Here is a 23,674-nt window from a genome sequence, read left to right on the forward strand (position 1 = left end):
AACGGTCTGTGTGGAGTTTGCATATTCTCCCCATGTCTATGTGGGTTTCCTCCAGGTGCTCCAGTTTCCTTCCACAGTCCAAAGATGTGCAGGTTAGGTGAATTGGACTTGCTAAATTGACTGTAGTGTTAGGTGGATTAGTCAAGGGTAAATATAGGGGGGTGGGTTTCTCTTCGGAGAGTCGGTGTGGACTTGTTGGGCCGAAGGGCCTGTTTCCACACTGTAGGTAATCTAATCTATAAACAGGAACATAGGAGGTTGAGGGGCGACCTGATAGAAGTTTACAAGATTGTGAACGACATGGAAGAGTGGAAAGTCTGAGGCTTTTTCCCCACGGTGGAGGGGTCAATTAGTAGGGGACATGGGTTCAAGGTGCAGGGTGGGGGAGATGTTTAAAAGAGATGTGCGAGGCAAGATTTTCCACACAAAAAAAAGTGTGGAAAGTGCTTGGAATGCACTGCCAGAGGTGGTGGTGGAATCAGACAACAGCAGCATTCAAGCAGCACCTGGACAAATACATGAATAGGAAGGAAATAGAGGGATAAGGATCCTATAAGTGAAGGCAGCTTTCTGGTATAGTGTTTAAAACTTCCCACTTCACATATTCATTCTAGATGGTGGTCTTCTCTTTTACTTATGTTAGAGTCATAACATCATGATTTACATGAATCTATTACACTATCTGTTGATCTGGTACTGTGCAACATTCCTGACACTCCTGATTACATGTTGAAAAATGTAAATAACCTGCTGAGCAAAACCAACAAAGCAATTCATGATTAGTTTTTTTAAAAAAAAACTAACGAATAAAACTGATTCCCAAGTGCCACCGAGCTAATTAAAAGAATATTGTCACCTAATTTAAAAAGCAAAGCTAGATTAGGCCGTAACTTCTGGACATAAGAGATGGGGAAGGGACTACGCCAGAGCTAAGGAGTCGTGATTAACTAACACGACCTACTGGAATGGTGCACTGTAAACGTGCTGGTCTTGGTAGAATTCATCTGGAAGTAGGGTCTGAAGTAGGTGGCTTTTCAGCCTTAGCTTTCCTCAAATTTCAGCCTTGTTTTGTAGCTAGGCTGTTTGGAGAGGAAAGAGAAAGGTCACAGCGTATGGGTGTGTTCCCATTCTGAACAGTGCGTGACTGTGTGTGCGAGTGTCAGTATATGTCTGAATTTGAATCACTCACCCTCTCAGGGATCACTCACATTCTTCCTGTCTACGTGCTAACACTCAGATACTCTCACTCATTTTCACACCACACCATCAGGAACAGGAAGAGCTAGGCTTGGTGCCAGGCCAGGGCATCACGCCACCAAGACGGAGTGGATTGGGAAGGGCCTTCTGGAAGTAGGGATGCGCACCAAGCACTTCACCTTACTTTTATGCTCCAGCAACGTCCACCCAAGCTGGAAGTGGAGAAAGCTCCAATAGCACAATCACCGATAATTCCTGACACAAGGGGTGCATGACAGGAGACACTGGGGAATCTGGTGCATCTTACTCAGGCAATCATTGTTGCTTAGAGAGAGTTATCTACTTACTTCCAAAATGGTGGTGGCATCAGCAGGATAGTACATACTCAGGTTCTGTGCCTGTACACTCCTGCATTCTTCTTTGTTAATTTTGTTTCTTTTTTTCTTCATTTCTTTTGCATCAAAGTTCACCCTTTCTACTTTTCTGTGGCTTTGTGGAGGAAGGCAATTGCGAGGGTCTGCTGAGATGGCAGCAGCATGGGTGGATCAGAATGTCCACTCCTCATGGCCATATTGGTAGCAAAGGCTGGACCATTCCTTCTGGGAGGATGCAGCAGTTTCAGCAGTGAAGACATGGCAGTTCTGGTTTGTTCCTTGTAGCTATGGGAGCAATGTGGCAGCATTGGGTGGTGACTGAAGTAGTAACGGCTTGAGTGACAACTGCAGCAACTTAGTGGGTCCAGTCTGTTTCTCCTTACTGTGGCAGCAGTATGGCCAGCTGCTTCAGTGTTGGCTTCAGCAGTAGTGGCCCGATGGGTCTGGTCCAGAAACCTTTGCTTTGGCAGCCTCAGGGGTGGCTTCGGGGACAGCGTCCTCAGCCATTCCATTAATCCAGGAGCCGTGGAGGGAATAAAAGATTAATTGTGTCCTGATTCTGTCTCAATTTTTGAAAATATAATTTCTGTAATTAAAATGCCACTGAATTGTGGCGACTTATATACATCTCACTGTATTGTCATAAATATAAAGGGACAATAAATTGTTATTCTATTCTAGACAATCATGGTCTAATTGGTTGCTTTGGATACCGGCCATTTGGATTAACAAATTACTCAACAAATAAGCACTCTCCAATGTCACCCCTCAACCAAATGTGGGCGCCAGTGATCAGCACTGCCTCCACCTCATTCCTAACCCCTGTGCAATCACTGATGGCTGAGAGAGAAGGTAGAGGTCAGAAAATAATAAGAGTACAAGAGGTTTAGTTGTCAGCGGGGTTCCCAAACCTGCTATTTCAGTGGGAGCCTGTCAAAGAAGGTGATTCATCTCCCAGGCTCCTGCTAACTCCTCCAGAGAAATATCTGTTGCATTATCAATTTGCACATTGAATGTGCAATTCAGCTTAAGGCAGTAGAAATGGTTTGTGCTCAGGTGAGAGGCAAATCAGGAGGGAACACAGGGAACAGGAAGAGGAGTAGGCCATTTAGCACCTTAAACCGTTGGTAAGATCATGATCATTTTCCCTGGCAATGTCATTTTCCAGTAATGAAGGTCAAGAGTGTTTGAGAAAAGAGCTGGAACCTGGGTCAGGCATCAAGTGTACAGATCATATGACCAAACCTCCAGACATGCCTCTATGCTAACTCAGTGATATACACCTCCCAAAAGAGAAAGGAGCAAGTAACTCCTTTGACCCACCTACCATAGCAGGCTTTTACAAATTTACAAGCAGCAGAGACAGATTTCTGTCCAGGTAAATTAATGCCCTCTAAAATAGGTTGGCTAAGTGTCAAATGTGGAACATTCGTGGGTGGGACGGTGGCACAGTGGTTAGCCCTGCTGCCTCACAGCGCCAGAGACCCGGGTGCAGGCGACTGACTGTGTGGAGTTTGCACATTCTCCCCGTGTCTGCGTGGGTTTCCTCCGGGTGCTCCAGTTTCCTTTCACAGTCCAAAATTGTGAAAGTTAGGTGAATTGGCCATGCTAAATTGGTGCAGGGGTAAATGTAGGGGAATGGGTCTGGGTGGACTTGCTGGGCCGAAGGGCCTGTTTCCACACTAAGTAATCTAATCTAAAAAAAAACCTAATATCTACAGGCAAGCCATCAGCTGACATCTGTTTCTTTGCTAGTTTTATTTTAAAATCACATTCTTACTGGGCTGCTCATAAATTAGATTCAGGAGGAAGGCAAATTCTACCAGAGTGCTGTAATCTAACACTGGGACCTGTGCTCCATCTATAACAGTGTAGCCTTCTGTGCAGAGAAGGCAGGAGACTGCTCTCTGCTTAAGACCATGTGTAACATCAGCCTGTTACCAGCTGGCTAAGAAGCTGCTGAACTTATTACATCTCTCCATATTGCTTAGAAAACCTCTATCATGACTGACATCCAATGGTTACATGAGGTAATTGTGGGTTATGTGGGTAAATAAATGTGGGAATTATTTGGCATCCACAGTATCAAGCTAAATGATCAGCTCATGTTTTTACCTCAGACTGTCCTGATTTACCCTGACAAGTCTCTTACCTCTTCAAACCACAGCCAGCAATTTAAGCTGTGACCTCGCCATCACCTCAGAAAATGGCCTGAATTTTATTGCAGTCTTCAGGACCCCAACATCAGAGCGAAAAGTGGGACATAAGAAATAGGAACAAGATAGTCCCTCGAACCTGCTCTGCTTTTCAATGCAGTTGGGACTGATCTTCTACCTTATCTCCACTTTTCCACGTACCTCCAAATGTTATACAAAGAGACAGAGAAAGAACAGTACCGCACAGGAACAGGCCCTTCAGCCCACAATGAATGCACCCACGCATGATGCCTTTCTAAAACAAAAATCTTGTGCCTCTATGTGGTCCATATCCTTCTATTCTCTGTCTATTCATGAATCTATTAAGATGCCTCTTAAATGTTGTTCTCTTGTCTTGCAATGCATTCCAGGCGCTCACCACCCTCTGTGTAAAAAGTTTTCACACCTCAGTCATACAGCACGGAAACAGACCCTTTGGTCTAACTTGTCTATGCAGACCAAATTTCCCAAGCTAAACTAGTCTATTTTTCTGCATTTGGCCCATATCCCGCAAAATCTTTCCTATTTGAGAACCCATCTAAATGTCTTTTAAACATTATAACTGTACTGCATCTACCACTCCTTCTGGCAGTTCATTCCACCCTGTGTGAAAATGTTGCCCCTCAGGTACCTTTTAAATCTTTCTCCTGTCACCTTAAAATTACGTTCTCTAATTTTAAACTCCCCTATTCTAGAGGGAAGACCTTTGCTATTCATCTTATCTATGCCCTCATGATTTAAAAATCTCCATAGAGTCACCCCTCAACCTCTCACACTCCAGTTAACAAAGTTCCAGCCTCTTCTTATAACTCAAACCCTCCAGCCCTGGTAACATCCTGGTAAGTCTTTTCTGCGAGAAAGTGAGGACTGCCGATGCTGGAGATCAGAGCTGAAAATGTGTTGCTGGAAAAACGCAGGTAGTCAGGCAGCATCCTGAAGAAGGCTCATGCCCAAAACATCGATTCTTCTGCTCCTTGGATGCTGCCTGACCTGCTGCGCTTTTCCAGCAAATCGTTTTTGCACGTTCTCCAATGTAGTAAAATCCTTCCTATAACAGGGTAACCAGAACTGCACACTGTACCCAAAAGCCATACTCACCAACGTCCTGCACAACTACAACATGACATTCCAACTCCTATACTCAATGGTCTGAGCAATGAAGACAAGCGTGTCAAGTGCCTTCTTTATCACCCTGTCTACCTGTGATGCCATTTTCCAGGAACTATGTACCTGAACCTTTAGGTCTCTCTATTTGACAATACTCCCCAGGACCCTATCATTAACTGTGTAAGTCCTGCCCTTATGAGCTAAAATGAACATTAAGTTAAACTCCATCTGCCACTCCTCAGCCCATTGGCCCAATTGATCAAAATCCTTTTGTAATCTAAGAAAGCCTTCTTCACTGTCTACTATACCACCAACTTTTGGTGTCATCTGCAAACTGATTAACCATGCTTCCTATATTCTCCATTCAAATCAGATGTTAAAATGACAAACAGTGGACCTAACACCAATCCCTTTGAAACATTGCTAGTCACAGGCCTCCAGTCTGAAAAACAACCATCCACCACCACCCCCTGTCTCCTACCAGCAAGCCAATTTTGTATCCACTTAGTAAGGTCTATCTTAAATTATTTGCCTTAATAATTGACATTTCTACTCTGGGAAAAAGACTGACTATCCATTCTCTCCAGGCTACTTCTAACTTTGTAAACTTCTGTCAGGTTACCCCTCATTCTTTGATGTTCAAGTGGAAACAAACCAAGTTTGTCCAATCTCTCATTATAGTTAATGCCTTCCAAACCAGGTAACGCCCTGGTAAACTGTTTCTGCGTCCTCTCCAAAGCCTCATCCTTCTGGTAATGTGATGATGAGATATGGCCTAACTAGGGTCCTATACAGCTGCAACATAAACTTGCCAATTTTTATATTCTACACCTGGACCGATGAAGGCAAGCATGCTAGATGCCTTCTTGACCACCTTTTCTATTTGTGTTGCAATACTTCAAGGAACTGTGGACATGTATGTCTTGATCCCTCTGCAAGTTGATACTTCTAAGGGTTCTGCTATATACTGTATATTTCCTTCTTCTATTAGATCTTCCAAAATGCATCACATCGCAGTTGTCCAGATTAAACTCCACCTGCTATTTCTCCTCACAGATCTCCTGCCTATCTATATCCTGCTTTATCCTCTGACAATCTTCCTCACTATCTGCAGCTGCCCTAACTTTTGTGTTGTCCACAAAATTACTAACCATGTCATCTGCATTCACCACTAAACTTTCGTATATACAAACAGGGGTCCCTGCACTAACTTCTGCAGAATACTACTGCCTTCAGATCTCCTTTCCAATGCTTTTATCTTCTACATTAAACCACTTTTGTATTCACCTTAACAGCTCACTGCAGATTCCATGTGACTTAATTTTCTGTATCAGCCTACCATGAGGGACCTTATCAAAGGCCCTGCTAAAAGTACAAATGCACAACATTTATCACCTTATCCTCAGAAATCTTTGTCATTTCATTAAAAAAATTCAATCAAGTTTGTGAGACACAATCTTCATCACAGAAAGCCATGCTGCCTACTGCTAATAAGTCAATAATTTTTCCAAATGTGAGTAAATCCTATCCCTAAGATTCTTCTCCAATAATTTCCCTACTACTGATGTAAGGCTCACTGATGTAATTTCCTGCATTTTCCCTGTTGCCTTTCTTAAACAAAGAAACAACATCGGCTATTCTCTAGTTCTCTGGGACCTCTCCATTGACTGAAGAGGATACAAAGATTTCACACAAAGCCCCAAGAATTTCCTCACATGCCTCAATCATAATCCTGGGATGGATCCCATCAGCTTCTGGGGACTTGTCTACCTTCATGCTTTTTATGTTGATATGCCCCAGAATATCAACATATCCCTCCTGAGACTCATCATCCACCATGTCCCTCTCCATTGTGAATACATGTTTTGATGTCCAGAGATTAGCACTTCTGCCTCACAACACCAGGGACCTGGATTCGGTTTCAGTTTTAGGGGACTGTCTGTTTGGATTTTGCTTGTTCTCCTCATGTCTTATGTGGATTTCCTTCAGTGCTCCAGTTTCCTCCCACGGTTCTGGGATATGCAGGTTAGGTGGATTGGTCATGCTAAATTGCCATGTAGTGTTCAGAGATGTGCAGGCTAGATGGCTAAATATGGGTTATGGGGATAGGGTGGGATGCTCTGCATAGGTTTGGTGCAGACTAGATGGGCTGAATTGTTTCAAACTGTATTATAGGGATTCTATAATGTAAAGTATTCATTAAGGACCTCCCCCATATCCTCTGGTTCCATGCATAAATTCCCATTTTAGCTCCCCTAATTCCTTGTTTGAGTTTTTTCTGTTATCTTTGTATTTTTGAGGGCTCGGTCTGTCTTCAGTTTCTTAAGTATGTCTCCTTTCTCTTTTTTTTAAACAGGCTGTCAATTTCTTTTGTCATCCATGGTTCCCAAACCTTGCTATTCTTATCTTTCATTTTCAAAGAAACATGCTATCTTGAACTCTAAACAACTGGCCTGTGGAAGATTCCCACATGCCAGATATGGATTTACAAACAGCTGTCTCCAGTCTACATTCCCCAGTGCCTGCCTAACATTGTGGTAGTTAGCTTTCCCCCAGTTTAGTACTTTCACCTGAGGACTATTCTTGCCTTTATCCATAAGTACCTTAAAATTTACACAATTATGGTCACTATTCCTCCATTAAAAACTTTGATCACCTAGCCGAGCTCATTCCCCAATACCAGGGCTAGTATGGCCTCCTTCATGGTTGAATTATTTACATATTGCTTCAAAAAAGTGTCGTGGACACACATAATAAACTTCCCACCCCATATCCCTGATCACTAACAACTCCTTTGGGGCAGCACTGTGGCTAAGTGGTTAGTACTGCTGCCTTGCAGCACTGGGGACCCAGGTTCGATTCCAGCTTGGGTGACCATCTTGTGTGGAGTTCGCACATTCTCCCCATGTCTGCGTGGGTTTCCTTCAGGTGCTCTGGTTTCCTCCCTCAGTCCAAAAATGTGCAGGTTAGGTGAATTGGCCATGTTAAATTGCCCGTAGTGTTAGGTGCAGGGGTAAATGAGGGGGGTGGGTGTGCTTCGGCGGGTCAGTGTGGACTTGTTGGGCCGAAGGGCCTGTTTCCACACTAAGTAATCTAATCTAATCTTTCACATCCCTTCTACCTCACCTGAAGCATCTAAACCCTGGAATGTTATGCTACCAGTCTTGTCCCTTCCTCAATCAAGTACATCATAGTTATATATATTAAGCCAAGCTCTAAGTCCATCTGTCCTACCTGTCATATACACTTCAGACTGTCAGTCTCACCTTTCTTAGTAAGCTCTCCCTATCTGTTCTTCTTCTTAGTCTTTGTGATCTTAGTCTCAGACTCCCTTTCAGTCATTTCACTTACTGACCTAGTGCTCTGGTTCCTGTCCCCTTGCCATATGAGCTTAAACTCTCCTCAGTGGCACAATCAAACCTCCCTGCCAGGATATTGTGCCATTCCAGTTTAATTGCAAACTGCCTTTCTTGTATATGTCCCACCTGCTCTGGATGACATACTAATGATCCACAATGTCTGAAGCGCTCCTTCTTACACTAGCTCTTTAGCCACATATTTAGCTGTATTATCTTTCTAGTCCTAGCCTCACTGGATACAGGGAGTAACCCTGAGATTACAACCCTAGGAGGTCCTGTTTTTCATTTAATTTCTTACATAACTCTGAATTCCCTTTGCAAGACCTCATCTCTCTTTCTCCTTTTCATTGGTACCAAAATGGCCCACAACCCTTGGTTGCTCATCCTCCTCTTTCAGAATATCCCACGCCTGCTCAGAGACATCCTTGACCCTGGCACCAAGGAGGCAGCATGCTATCCTGTGTCTTGCTTGCAGCCACAGAAATGCCTACCTGGTGTTCCTGACAGTAGAATGCCCTTTCACCACTGCTCACCTATACTTCGACCAAACCTGCTGCACAACAGTGCCAGACAGTGCCACTGATCTGACTGCTGCTGCTTTCCCCTGAGAGCCCATCCCCTCTTCAATACCATTGAAAACAGTATACCTCTTTTAGACAGGAATGGCCTGCACTACCTGTCTACATTTACTCATCCTCCTGGTGGTCACCCAACTCTGAAGCCCTTACTGGTGGTGTCACCAGCTCACTAAACATACTATCGACAACATTCCCAACATCATGGATGACTCCATACATCCATACTTCCAAGTGCTTCATGCAGCAAATCAGGAGTTGCAGCTGAACAACATCCTGTATATAGTCATCATGTTCCAGGGTTCCTGTCCCTATTCACAGTCAATCTTCTCTAAATTTTTGTTAGCCTGCACTCTAACTCTCCACATCCCCTGGCACTCCATAATTTTCATGGAGTTGGGCCAACTCCTCCACGAGCCATGGTTTGTGGACCTCAGAAGTCAGGAACCATGTCAGCTCTGACATTCCATGCTCTTTCACCCAGTATGTATTATGAACAGAACCAATAACCCAACAGGAGATTACATTGCTAACCAAAGAGATGTCAACAATGTTGGTTTAATTTCTACACCAGTTAAAATTACTGTGAAGGACTCTCCTTTCAAGCCTCTCCCCTCGCCTGAGATAAGCTGACCCTCACGTTAAACTACCATCAGTTGTCTCTCTCTGATGAGAGTCTGGTAAGACTATGGTGACTTCACTTTTATAGTAATAATGCAACACCTGAGAAAAGAACATCCATTCATTATTGTTTAGAATAAAAATTTTAAGTTGCTGCAACTACGTAAATGTGTCAGACAAATGACTGAAGTGTCAATAATAGAAGTTAAGCACTTCACACCTCTGGATGCTATGCAACTAAACACTGAGTCATTGAGAAAAAAAATAAACAAATAACTTATTGTGATAACATAAATATTACCAATTAAGCATTCATTGTTGACAGATTAGACATATCATGGGGTAGAAGGATAATTCTGCAGGAATCTTGTTTTCACAGCTGCACAGAATTTCTGATTTTGATTTTTGCCTTGCTTTTGTGACGTCTCTGCCATGGATGCCTATGATTTTACCTCTTTCTTCATGGAGAAGGAATATTTTCTCTTTAATCCTCAAAGCTGCCCTGAACCTGTGGAACAGGCAGATGTGATTTTGGATTAATATTTCAATAAAAACCTGCAGCTTCAGAATATCCATCCTGATCATGAGCAGTGTATGGATCAACACTAGATCAGCTCACTAAATGTGCTATCCATGATATTCCCAGCTTCATGGATGCTTCATAGTGAGTCCATCCGCAGTTCCAGGACTGAGCTGTGGAATGTGGGAGTTACCTATGAGATTCCAGCGGTCGGATTTGTTAGGCTATTCCCTAATAGACTTCCACATGTGTTTATCAGGTGTCTACTGGAATGGCTCAGATGCTTGACAGCTCCTGGGTCCATCCCTCACTTAGAACTTCCTATTTTTGCTTTGTAAGGATAAGATCTTGTAACTGCAATACAAGTGTTTGCCTGAAGACTCTGAGTCTAACAGCAATTTATGAACATAACAGTATAGGAAATAGGAGCAGGAATGGGCCATTCAGCCCATCACACCTGCTGTACCATTCAACTAGATTATGGCTGATCTTCAACTTTAAAGCCATTTTCCTGCATTATTCTCACTTCATAGCTAGAAATCTAGTGAAGACTGCCTTAAACATACTCGGTGACTGAGCCTTCACAGCCCTCTGTGGGGGTTGGAATTGCAAAGCTTTCACTTGTGCTTCTGCCCTACTGAGCCCCTGGAAAGATACTGCATGTTTCAACTCTCATTCTTCTAAAGTCTACGAAGTAACAGTCCCCTCAATCTCTCCTCAAAGAACAACCCCAACATCTCAGGGTGCAGATATTGCTAGTTTCTTCAGAGATGCACCAATATCATTAAATGAATGAAGCAATGAATTTTAAACCATTTACAACTTCTCCACATTATGTCCATTTTCTGGAAGGATGGTAGAGGAAAATTAGCACGATGGTGTGACATTTATCGCAATAGAATGTCCTGATGGTCACTGTTGCATATTTAACCAACATAAGGAATTACATTTTCACCTATAGAGTCAGATGTACAGCACGGAAACAGACCCTTCAGTCCAACTTGTCCATGCCAACTAGATAACTCAACCAATCTAGTCCCACCTGTCAGCACCTGGCCAATATCCTTCCAAACCTTTCCTATTCATATACCAATCCAAATGCCTTTTAAATGTTGCAATTGTACTAGCCTCCACCACTTCCTCTGGTAGCTCATTCGATACACGTAGCACCCTATGAAAATGTTGCCCCTTTTGGTCTCTTTTACAAATTTTCCCCTCCCACCCTAAACCTATGCCCTCAAGTTCTTGACTCCCCTACCCCAGGGAAAATACTTTGTCTATTTATCCTATCGATGCGCCTCATGATTTTATAAACCTCTAAGGTCACCCCTCAGCCTCTGATGCCCCTGGGAAAACAGCCCCAGCCTATTCAAACTCTCCCTTTAGCTCAAATCCTCCAGCCCTGGTAACATCCTTGTAAATTTTTTCTGAACCCTTCCAAGTTTCAAACGTCCTTCCAATAAGGATATTCCAAAAGTGGCCTAACCAATGTCCTGTACAGCCACAACATGACCTCCCAACTCCTGTACTCAATACTCTGACCAATAAAGGAAAGCATACCAAACGCCTTCTTCACTATCCTATCTACCTGTGATTCCACTTTCAAGGAGCTATGAACCTGCACTCCAAGGTCTCTTTCTTTAGCAACACTCCCTAGGACCTTACAATTAAATGTACAAGTCCTGCAGCACCTCGCATTTATCTAAATTAAACTCCATCTGCCACCCCTCAGCCAATGGCCCATCTGATAGAGATCCCATTCTACACTTGGAGCAGGAACCAGAGATGGGGGCTTGTTACAGATTATAATCCCACATGTTGACATGACATGGTCCTTGCTAACATGAGCTGCCCATATTGCCAAATGGGAATTGCAATTGATGCAGGAATCAGATCTTATTGGGGCTCATTAATTGAAAATTGACCACAACTAGCTCCCCACTAGGAAGCATTGGGTAGCGAGTCCCCAAGTTGCCTTTACTAGCAGTCGCTCAAGATCAAGGTGGTGATCTGGCACTGTGGAAGGATTCAAAAATGAAGCCTGTCATGTAACAGGATTGTTGCACAATACTATTTGTTGTCCCCTTTCACTTCATATGTAAAGTGGTGACACATGCGGGCAAGCCAGGGTAACCCACAGCCGTTGTGAGACATCCATAAGCCAGTTGTCGGAGACCATCTGCAACCTGCCAGACAGATTGTTCTGCGTGCTGGATTCTGATTGAAAAGTGGTAATTTTGTTCTTGAATAGCTTAAGTGACCTACTGTGTGTTGTAGCTCTGTTTTTGAATCCTTCCACAGCACAGAGGCTGATACCAAGTTGCATGCCCACCAAATTCCAACCCCTTTTTAAAAATCCCAGCCAAGAAAACTAACTGAACATTTCACATTGGCTCCTTCCGTTTACCCAATCCAATCTTTCGAGCTATCCAGTCCTGCCAGTTTCTGCTCCATGAGTGTGTGAATGGTTCAATTAACCTTGAGCAGTTTGCTCAAGCTAGTTGTCACTCTTCAGACAACTGTTCCACATTTCCCTTTTACAAGCCTGAACCTGGGAGCTCTCTTCATTATCCCAATTATTACCATACATACATTCTGCAAACAAAACATGTCAGACAATGCTGAAGTATCCTATAGGTGAAAATGAGCACTGCAGATGCTGGAGATCAGAGTCTAGAGTAATGCTAGAAAAGCACAGCAGATCAGGCAGCATCTTAGGAGCAGGGAAATCAAGGTTTCGGGCAAAAGCCCTTCATCAGGGCTGAAAGGCTTTTGCCCAAAACGTCGGTCAATTTTCCTATTCCTCTGATGCTGTGCTTTTCCAGCACCACTCTAATCTAGACTCTGAAGTATCCCATAACCCATCCTTAATGGGTGATCAGCTTTCATAAGAAACATACTAGTATTGGAAAGGGTGAGGATAAAGCTCTCGGAGGGAATCAATCTTGGAAAGTCATAAGATCAGAACTGCAGCTGCAGGTCATTCACCCCCATCATGTCTGTGCCAGGACATTGTGTAAACTTAAACTTCAAACTATTTGGCTGATAATTAATGGAAAGAAGCCAAGTCTTCACTATTCTTGCTGGCAGCCTTCTTTATTTGAAAAAAGAACTCTTTCTTGGACGAAGACACAACTGCTTGGCTCAGTGTTTGCAGTCTGACAATGTGGCACTTATTTTCAGAGTGCAGCCCAACAGTGGTTGTCCCTCTGTGTGCTGGAGGCTGCTCCAGTGGTGTCCTTGAGTTGGTTTTCAAACACAGCATCAATTCTAAGCGGCTTGCTGTGGTTTCTCATTCTGATGACTGCACTGAAATGCAGTGAACTCCCTAAGCAATTGAAACACATGGCATGATTTTTATCATCAGATAAGTCTCCTTGCACAGGATGAAAATTCCAGATTGTCTGGGGTAGCACAGCTGAAGAGCTGAAATGGAGTTTCAAATCCAACTCCTCACAACTGAGTTGTGGGAAGTCTCAAAGCTATGGATTGTGTGATTCCTTTTTTTAAAAAAAGAAAAGCCTTAATTAAATCTTCTCCTTCACTCCAAAATCAAATTAGGCGTTCATCTGATCGAGAAACATTCTGATTCCCCTTTATTGAGTTTGAGCCTTGACATCATTGCCAAATAATTACAAAGAATTGCAAAAAAGGATAAAAAATAAAATGTTTGTTTTCACGATCAGCATCAGGCTGATGTCTTATTTAAGTGATTGCAACACTCAGTCAAGTGTAACCAGCGATGCTGGCTAAATGCCTCCATCCCAGCAGGGCACCACAGCAGCATGTACGACAAGCATGTATTTCTGGCTGGTGTAGAGTTAAAGAAAACCTGTTCCTCTTAACTCAGATTGGAAAGAAGTTGCTGCTAATGTTTCTGCAGCAGTTGGCCTTAAGGAGAAGTACCCCAAACAGAGAACGAGGGCCACGAGGAAGGGGGCTACCTAGGTTCTCCATTGCAGTACTTTGTTACCTGATCAGAGCAGAAAGATCATGGCTAAGTTTTTTTTTAATTTGGAATCGGGAAACTGAAGTCAGCATAAAGTGAGGTTGAACTTGTACTTCATCAGAAGTATATTTAGGTGACACAACTCATTCCTGGGACATGGACGTTACTGGCTGGGCCAGCATTTATGCCCATCCCTAGTTCCCCTCGAGAAGATGGTGGTGAGCTGCCTTTGAACCGCTGCAGTCCAGGTGATGTAGGTAAACCCATAATATCATTAGGGAGGAAATTCTGGGATTGTGATCCAGTGGCAGTGAAGAGAACAACGACATGTGTCCAAGTCAGGATGGTCAGTGTCTTGGAGGCAAACTTGCAGATGGTGACGTACTTGCTGCCCTTGTCCTTCTCAATAGAAGTGATCTTGGGTTTGGAACACCCAGTAATGAACACAAACGTTAATGCACACCTTAGGTAATAACTCTCCACCCTTCCCCAGTAGAGTTATTTTGAATGTGTATTTGATATATATCTGCATAGCAAAATAAAAGCATTAACACCAACAGCTTGCATTTATGTAGCACCTTAATGCAGTTAAATAAGAACATTATTAGACAAAATCTGCCAAGGATTAAAAGGAGACATTAGGTCAGATGAACAAAGGGTTTGATCACAAAGAAAGGCCACTAGACCCAAAACATTAACACTGATTTCTCTCCACAGATGTTGCCAGACCTGCTAAGATTTTCCAGCAATTTCCACTTTTGTTTCAGATTTCCAGCATCTGCAGTTCTTTTGGTTTTCTTGTTTCATCGGGAAGACTGAATTTAAGGAGCTCCAGGTGGAGGGTGTTGTATGAGTGTCTGAAAGCATTAATACTGATGGTGTGCTGTAAGCCCCACCATTGTAATAAGTCACGAGGACAGATGGGAGGGTAACTGAAGATATTGAAACAGTCAGACCTAAGCCTAGGTCTTCCTGACAGTCTCTGTAACAATATATACTGTACACTGTAACATTTAAATAGTTGCAGAAATGCAATAAACCATCTGTTGTTTACTACAAGATGCACATCTAGTTAGACCAAAAGGTGGCTATCTTCATATATGGTAGACTAAACACGCCCTGGAGAAAAAGTGTATCTGGAAACGTGCTGGTGGCAACAGTCAACAGACAAAAGAGGCAGAGGTTTAGGGAATGGATTCCAGAGCTTAGGCTGTAGGCAATAGAAGACATGGAAGCCAACAGTGCAGCAATTAAAACTGTGCATGCTTAGAAGACCAAAATTAAGAGAACACATCTCAAAGCATTGCAGGCTTGGTGGATGAGATCACAGACAGGGAGCTATGAAGGCATTTAAAAGTAAGCATGCAATGGTTGTGCTGATTAAGGTCACGATCCTTCACAATTTGTTACTAAAAGTTAAGTCAAAACCATTTGGTCATGGGAATTAAAACGTATCTACTCACAGATAACTCTGTTGGAGTGCCTCAGCATTTTTGGTGTTGTAAGTGCAGCTCCCAATGGCTGGGTTCGTTACGACATTGATTGAGGTGATGACAATCATTCATTCCAACCTTCTCCATCTGCACAGAGACAAAACAACAGTGAGGTCAGACTCAATTCACATTGTTTCCACTGATAACACAGTTGGATGTCAGAGCTAGAGAATGGAAAAAACTAATTCACCTCAGAATGCCAAGGTAAATACAGCACAAGTTAGATATAATAAAGCAAGGCACTGTCCCACACTCCCAGTGTATGTAACGGCAGGTTATATATGAAGAAGGTGAGGCCTGCAGATGCTGGAAATCAGAGTCGAAGAGTGTGGTGCTGGAAAAGCACAGCCAGTCAGGCAGCATCCGAGGAGCAGGAGAATCGATGTTTTGGACATAAGCCCCTCTTCAGGAGTAAAGCTCCCAGAGCAGCTGCACAGCGTTAGATACAGAATCAAGTTCCCTCTACCCTTTTAATTTGTAAATAAAGCTCTCTCTATTCTTTTAGCAGAAAGTAAAATGTCCCTCAATACTGTCCCCCATTAAACTCAAGGAAAAGGCACAACAGGGGGTTAGGTAGAGAGCAAACATTCTGTATTTGTTTAAATTGCATAGGATTAGGCACAGAATAAAGCTCCTGCTAAAGGATTAGATACAGAGGAATGCTCCCTCTGCAATGTCCTGAGTAGTTAAATATATAGAATAATTAATTAATTAATAATGCCAAGTTATCTGACTGGTCTGCAGCAAACTCAGCATACAGTAGCCTGTGGAAGCTATTCCAATCCTGGACAAACACATCTAAACTAAGGACTCAGTTGTTTAGTTGGAGTTCATGTGTGAGCATTGTGGAAAAAGGGGGGAGTTACCTAGTCACACTGATCTTGGAGGCAATAACACTGCCCAGGTTATGAGATGGTACAAGTCTGCCTCATGATCAGGATGGTGTGATTGAGAGTCAGAGTGGTTCCCAGGTTCCATGCTGGAGGAGGATCAGCCTTTGCCCACATCCACTGTTACAAGGACCTTCCTGCCTCTGAATAAGCAAACTGGCAATGGCATCCTTTTATAAGAGGCCATAAATAGGAGGAGTGAAAGGGAAAATGAGGCTGTTCAGGACCAGTATAATCAGTAGGATGGATACTATACCGTGTAGCCAGACAAAGACTACCCATGGCTAAGAACATTTCACTCCTGGAGAAGATTTTGCAGTTGGAGGAGGATATTTAGTTGTCATGGTCCATAGTTAGACTGAGAAATTAAGTTCTGTTATATTTGAGTAGATAAAGCCCAAGTTAAAAATCAGAACCATAAAAGTATCTGGGGCGGCACAGTGGCTTTGTGGTTCATGCTGGCACTCAGGTTTGTTTCCAGCCTCGGGTCACTGTCTGTGAGGAGTTTGCACATTCTCCCCTTGTCTCCCCAGGTGAATCCGATTTTCTCCTACAGTTCAAAGATGTGCAAATTAGGTGAATAGGCCGTACTGAATTGCTCATAGTATTTAAGAATGTGCAGGCTAGGTAGATTAGCCACAAGAAATGCAGGGTTACGGGGATAGGATAGCAGGATGGGTCTGAGTGGGATGCTCTTCAGAGGGTCTGTGTGGACTCAATGGGCCAAATAGATGCTTTCACACAGTAGGTATTCTACGACAACTATAAATCATATGCAAATAGCACCAGACAAATCAGAGAGATTTCATTATGCTGAACAATGAACGGTGTAGGAGATGGGGGTTTCAATTCATGGGGTCCATTACCTGTGAAAAGAGGAAGCTCTTGGTCCATTTAAACTAGGCTATTATCCTGGTGAGTTGAATAACCAGGGATCTGAACAAGGCTTTGAATAAAAATGCCAGATGGTGAGCGTCAAGGGGAAGAGTTTACTGATCAGGGTTAATCGTTCAAGTATAGGGAAGAATTAGAAATCTAAATGGAAAGTTCAAGGCCGCAGAGGAGTGTAGGATGTTGGAAAAACTTGAACTGAGAGTGAGCGTGAAAGGGAAGGTCAAGATGTATAATTGTTGTATTGCATCAATAAGAAATCAGGGGAAAAAAATGGTAAAAGTTAACATGGGCTGGATTTGTCCAAATGCAGAAGCCCGATGAATGTATTTTAATTGTTCATGGGATTCCGGCATCATTGACTAGGTCAGCATTTATTATCCCTTCACTCTTGCTCAGAGGGCAGTTGAGGGTTAACTGCATTGCTTTGGGTCTGGAGTTACATGTAGGCCACACCAGGTAAGGACAACAGCTTCTTTCCCTAAAGGATGTTAATGGACCAGCCGGGCTTTTGTGAATTGGTCATGTTTATGTGTTTGCCATTAGCAACAGCTTTTTATTTAAGATTTTTACAGGCAGAGTCAGGCAAATTTATAATGGGGCATAGAGAAATGGAGGCAAAAAGATGGTAACTAATTACCTTGATCTGTTTTCACTGAGCAAGATACAAGAAATCTCTCAGAACTAGAGTTCCAAGTGGCTAAGGGGAATGAGAGTTGAAAGAATTTAACATTAGTAAGAAATTTATGCTCGGGAAATTAATGAGGCTGAAAGTTGATAAATCCCCTGATTAAGCATAGTCAGCATTGATTTGTGAATGGGAAATCACATTTAGTGAATTTGGAGTTTATTTGATAACGTTAAAACAAAAAAAAATTGATAAAAGAACAGCAGCTCAACATAGTATTCTTAGATTTTCAGAAGACACTTTGTAAAGTTCCCTACAAGAGAGTGTGTTAGAAAATTTATAGCACATGGTAGGAGGTAATGTACTGCATGGATTAATGTTCGGCTACAGACAGAAAACGTGACTATTGGAGTACTGCAAGGATCAGTACTTGGCCCCAGCTGTTCACAACATGTTGTTATCAATGATAAAGAAGTGGGGACCAAATGTAATATTTTCAAATTTGCCGATGATAAAGTTATGTGAGCAAGATGTTAAGCGACTTCGGGAGGATTTGGACAGGTTGAGGGAATAGGCAGATGAAACAATGTTATTTCACCCACTTTGATAGGAGAAACAGATGTACAAAGTATTTTTTAAATTGTATGAGATTAGAAAGTTCAGATGTACAGGGGTGGCATTGTTGATAAGTGACTGAAGATTAACATGCAAGTGCAGCAAGCTAATGGAATGTTAGCCTTTATCACAAGAGGATTTAAGTAGAGAGGTTGTGAAGTCTTGCTTTGATTGCATAGAAGCTTGAGGTTAGACTGCACTGGGATGCAGTTCAGGTCTCCTTACCTCAGGAGAGGCGCCATTACCATAGAGGGATACAACAACCATAGAGGGATGCAACAAAAATTCATCAGATTTGTTCTAGGATGCTAGGACAGTCCTATGAAAAAAAAATTGGCAAACTGGGTCTGTACTCCCTAGAGTTTTATAGAATGAGAGGTGAACTCATTGAAACCTACACTATACATAAATGGTTAGACAGGGTAGGAGCAGGTAAGAAGTTTCCTCTGGTTGAGAAGTCTGCAGGAGGGATCATTTCAAAGTAAGGTTGATGTCACTTAAGTTTGAGATTAGAAGAATTTTTTTTACACTCAGGGTTGTGAACTTTTGGAATTGTCTACCACAGAATACTGTGGAGGTTCAGCCTTTGAGTGTGATTAAGGTAGAGATTGATAGATTTCTGTTACCAATCGCTTCAGAAGTTATGGGGATGGGTGAGTAAAAGGTGTGAAGTGTTTGATCAGACATGATTGCACTGAATGGCGGGGCAGGCTCAAAGATCTGAATGTCTACTCTTGGTTATGTTCCTATTACTAATCTGGTACGGTGCAATTTAAATTATCAGTTTAAATTACCAAATACATTCTCATTTACATGTAAGACAGATAAAAGAGATGGTTTGACACAAATATTATGTGTGGAAGAATATAGATAGGAAAACAAAATTCAGGAGATCAAAAATCCAAATCACAAAGGACGGTCAGTGTGTGTGAGAGAGCATGTGTCTGTTCCTATTGATTCTAGCAATGACATGCTGTTGTCTATAGAGAGATGGTCATTCATCACTTTGGTAATGGATCAGATGGGTCTAGGTCTTTTCTATTAGAATTATTTATTTTTAAATGTTTTGTTTTTATTTAATCTTTTCTCACATGAAGGGGAAGGGAGCGAGATGATTTGTGCTTGTGGGCTCTGGATGGTGCTGGTTATATTAAGTGACAGTTTGACAAATCTGAGGGTTGTCATCAGGTACATATTCTCTTAACTCAGACATCTGGTGCCACTGCCTCAATAATGTGTCCAACAATATTGTCTTTCTCAGCTAAAAACTTGAGCACCACTTGATTTTTCCAAGTCGGAAAATTCTTCTGATATTTCAATTATATGGCAGTGACTGATTTCCATTATAGCTTATAGACCAAAAAGGAAAAATACGTAACCCCTTACAGCTTTTGCAAAAGGCATAAAAGGATGAGATTGTGAAAATAAGTCTTCCTAACATTCAGGGACAAGATGGTCTGAGGGTCAGACTGTGGTTATGTGCAACCTGGAAGATTGGAGCCACTGGGCTTGTATACACTTGAGTTTAGAAGGATGACAGGGGATCTGATTGAGACGTATAAAAGTTTAGGGTGTAGGTTTGCTCGCTGAGCTGTAGGCTTGACATCCAGACGTTTCATTACCTGGCTAGGTAACATCATCAGTGGCGACCTCCAAGTGAAGCGAAGCTGTTGTCTACTGCTTTCTATTTATATGTTTGTCCTGGATGGGGTTTGTGGTGATGTCATTTCCTGTTCATTTTTGGAGGGGTTGATAGATGGCATCTAGTTCGGTGTGTTTGGAGTGCCAGGCCTCTAGGAATTCTCTGGCATGTCTTTGCTTAGCCTGTCCCAGTCGAAATGGTGGGTTTTTTCCAATCCGTGTGTAGGGCTACGAGGGAGAGGGTCATGCCTTTTTGTGGCTAGCTGGTGTTCATTTATCCTAGTGGCTAACTTTCTTCCTGTTTGTTCTACATAGTGTTTGTGGCAGTCCTTGCACGGAATTTTGTAGATGATGTAGGTTTTGTCCACGGGTTGTACTGGGTCTTTTAAGTTTGTTAGTTTTTGTTTGAAAGCGTTGGTGGGTTTGTGTGCTACTAGGATTCCGAGGGGTCTTAGTAGTCTGGCTGTCATTTCTGAAACTTTTTTGATGTATGGTAAGATGGTCAGGGTTTCAGGCTGTGTTTGGTCTGCTTGTTGTGGTTTGTTCTTGAGGAATCTGCGCACTGTATTTTTTAAGTATCCGTTCTTCTTGAATACATTGTGGTTCTCCTGGGTTTTCTGAAGTCCGTCTGTGCTGCAGTGTGTGGTGGCTCATTAGAATAGTGTTCTGATAGAGCTTTGTTTGTGTGTGTTGGGATGGTTGCTGGTGTAGTTAAGTATTTGGTCAGTGTTTGTCGGTTTTCTGTATACGCAGGTTTGTAGTTCGCCATTGTCCTTTCTTTTGACTTAAAACCAATTAGGAAATGACATCACCACAAACCTCAGGAACCCCATCCAGGAGAAAGATGTAAATGGAAAGCAGGAGACGACAGCTTCGCTTCACTTGGAGGTCGCCACAGATGATGTTACCTAGCCAGGTAATGAAACGTCTGGATATCAAACCTACAGCACAGCGAGCAAACCTACACCCTAAACCTCAACCTGAGCTACAAACCTTGCATGTATAAAAGTAATAATGAATTGGACAGTCTGGAGGCAGGAAGCATGTTTCCGCTGATGGGCGAGTCCACAACCAGAGGACAGTTTAAAAATAAAGGGGTAGGCCATTTAGAACAGAGTTGAGGAGAAACATCTTCACCTAGAGAGTGGTGGATACATGGAATGCTCTGCCCCAGAAGGTAGTGGAGGCCAAGTCTCTGGATACTTTCAAGAGATGGATAGAGCTCTTAGAGATAGTGGAATCAAGGGTTAAGGCAGGAACAGGATACTGATTGTGGAAGATCAGCCATGATCATAATGACTGGTGGTGCTGGCTTGAAGGGCCGAATGGCATACTTCTGCACCTATTGTCTATTATCTATTGTCTGTTACCCAGGTTCCATGCTGGAGAAGAATCAGCCTTTGGACACGTCAACAGTTAAAGGACCTTACTGCCTCTGACTGAGCAAACTGACAATGCCATCCTTGTCCAAGAGGCCATACAAATGGGAGGAGTGAAAGGGAAAGTGCAGCTGTTCAGAAACAGTATAGTCAGGAGGATGGATCCTGTACTGTGCAGCCAGACAAAGACCATCTCTTGGAGAATATCTTGCAGTCGGATGAAGGTTGTTCAGTCGTCATGGTCAATACAGCAACTGAGAAATTATATTCTTTGCAAAACATTTGAGCAAACAAACCCCAAGATAAAAATAAAGAACAGCAAACAATATCTGGATTACTAAGTAAATCATGTGCAAATAGCACCGGATAAATAAGATCAGAGATGTCAATATGGGCTTTAATGAAGGAGGAAAGGGTTTCAATTCATGGAAAATATTACTAGGAAAAGAGGGAGCTATTGCTGCACTTAAACTAGTTTAGGATCAGTGTTCTGGCAAGTTGAATAACATGGGCTATGAAGAGGGCTTTCAATAAAAAAATTAATTAAAAGAATGAGCTGTAGAGTCACACATCATGGAAATGGGTATCCTAAACTGAACTAGTCCCATTTGCCTGCATTTGGCCCCTATCCCTCTAAACCTTTCCTATTCATGAACCTGCCCAAATGATTTTTCCATCCTCTGAAGAAGTTGCCCCTCAGGTCCCTTTTAAAATCTTTTCCCACTTACCTTAAACCTATGCCTTCTAGTTTTGGACTCCCCCTCCCTCACCTTATCCATATCCCTCATGACTTTATAAATCTTTCCAAGGTCATCCCTCAGCCTCTGATGCTTCATGGGAAAGAAGTCCCAGCTTATCTAGCCTCTCCTTTTACCTCAAACTGTCCAGTCCCAGCAACATCCTTGTAAATGTTTTCTGTATGCTTTCTAGTTTAATAACATCCTTCCAATAGGATGGCAACCAGAATTGTTTGCAATATTCTAAGAGTGGCTTCACCAATGCCTTTTACAGCGCAAAATGAAGTCCCGACTCCTGTGCTCAGTGCTGTGACTAATGTAGGCAAGCATGCCAAATACATTCTTCATCATTCTGTCTGTCTATCTGAAAAGCCACTTTCAAGGGACTATGGACCTGAACCCCTCGGTCCCTCAGTTCAGCAACACTCCCTAGGGCCCTACCATTAATGGTGTAATTCTTACCCTGGTTTGCCTTTTTAAAATGTAACACCTTGCATTTACCTAAATTAAACTGGCATTCCTCAGCCCACTAGCTCATCTGATCAATATCTCACTGTACTCTTTAGATAATTGTCTTCACAATCCACTATATCACCAATTTTGGTGTCATTTGCAAACTTACAAACCATACCTCCTATATTCACATTGAAATCATGATATTAATGACAAATAACAGTGGACCCAGAACCAATCCTTGCAACAGACTGCCAGTCCAAATGCTAACCCTTTACCATCACCTACTGTCTTCAATCATTGAGTCAATTTTGTATCCAATTGGCTATCTTTTCCTGGATACCATGTGATCTAACTTTGCTAGCCAGTCTACCATGTGGAACCTTGTCAAAGGCTACGCTAAAGTCTACGTAGACAATATCTACCACTCTGCTTTCATTCTTGGTAACCCCGCAGAAAACTCAAATCAAATTTGAGAAACAAGATTTCCCATGCACAAAACCATGCTGACTATCCCTAATGAGCCCTTGCCTTTCCAAATGCATGTAAATCCTATCTTTCAGAATCCCCTCCAACAGCTGGACCACCACTAATCAGACTCAGCAGTCTGTAGCTCCTTGGCTTTTCCTTGTAGTATTTCTTAAACAATGGCACAGCATTAGCAACCCTGAAGTCTTCTAGCACCTCCCTTGTGGCTATAGATGATACAAATATCTCTGCAGGGAGCCCTGCAATGTCTTCCTTAGCTTCCACAATGTTCTGGGATACACTTGATCAGGCCCAAGTGATTTATCTACCTTAAATGAGTTTTAAGACCTCTAGCAACTTGTCTTCTGTAATGATGTTGTATAAGTGTAGGTTGCTCAGAGGAATTAATTTATGAAGAAATGACTTAGATATCGAGGGATAGGACCTATTTACATTTGGAAGAAAATGGGCTTATCAGTGATTGACAGCATGGTTTTGTGCAGGGAAGGTCATGTCTTACCAAGTTACTAGAATTCTGAGGAAGCGACAAAGTTGATTGATGAGGGAAGAACTGTAGATCTC

The 23,674-nt window shown here is 42.5% G+C and overlaps 1 protein-coding gene across 2 annotated transcripts in view; it reads right to left on the reverse strand.

Moving 5' to 3' along the window:
* Positions 1–23,674, reverse strand: part of il34 (interleukin 34) — a 71,780-nt gene that overhangs the window by 42,445 nt on the left and 5,661 nt on the right. Inside the window, exons 2-3 of one of the 2 annotated variants that reach the window (XM_060837837.1) lie at positions 15,361–15,477; positions 9,881–9,936 (exon numbers count right to left, since the gene is read on the reverse strand). In XM_060837837.1, the coding sequence (XP_060693820.1) occupies positions 9,881–9,936; positions 15,361–15,458 (154 nt within the window). In that variant the 5' untranslated portion in view covers positions 15,459–15,477. Of the gene's footprint in view, positions 1–9,880; positions 9,937–15,360; positions 15,478–23,674 lie in introns of those variants that run through there. The other variant, XM_060837838.1, reaches the window with a different exon arrangement.

The sequence above is a fragment of the Hemiscyllium ocellatum genome, chromosome 17, assembly GCF_020745735.1.
Source record: "Hemiscyllium ocellatum isolate sHemOce1 chromosome 17, sHemOce1.pat.X.cur, whole genome shotgun sequence".
Lineage (NCBI taxonomy): Eukaryota > Metazoa > Chordata > Chondrichthyes > Orectolobiformes > Hemiscylliidae > Hemiscyllium > Hemiscyllium ocellatum.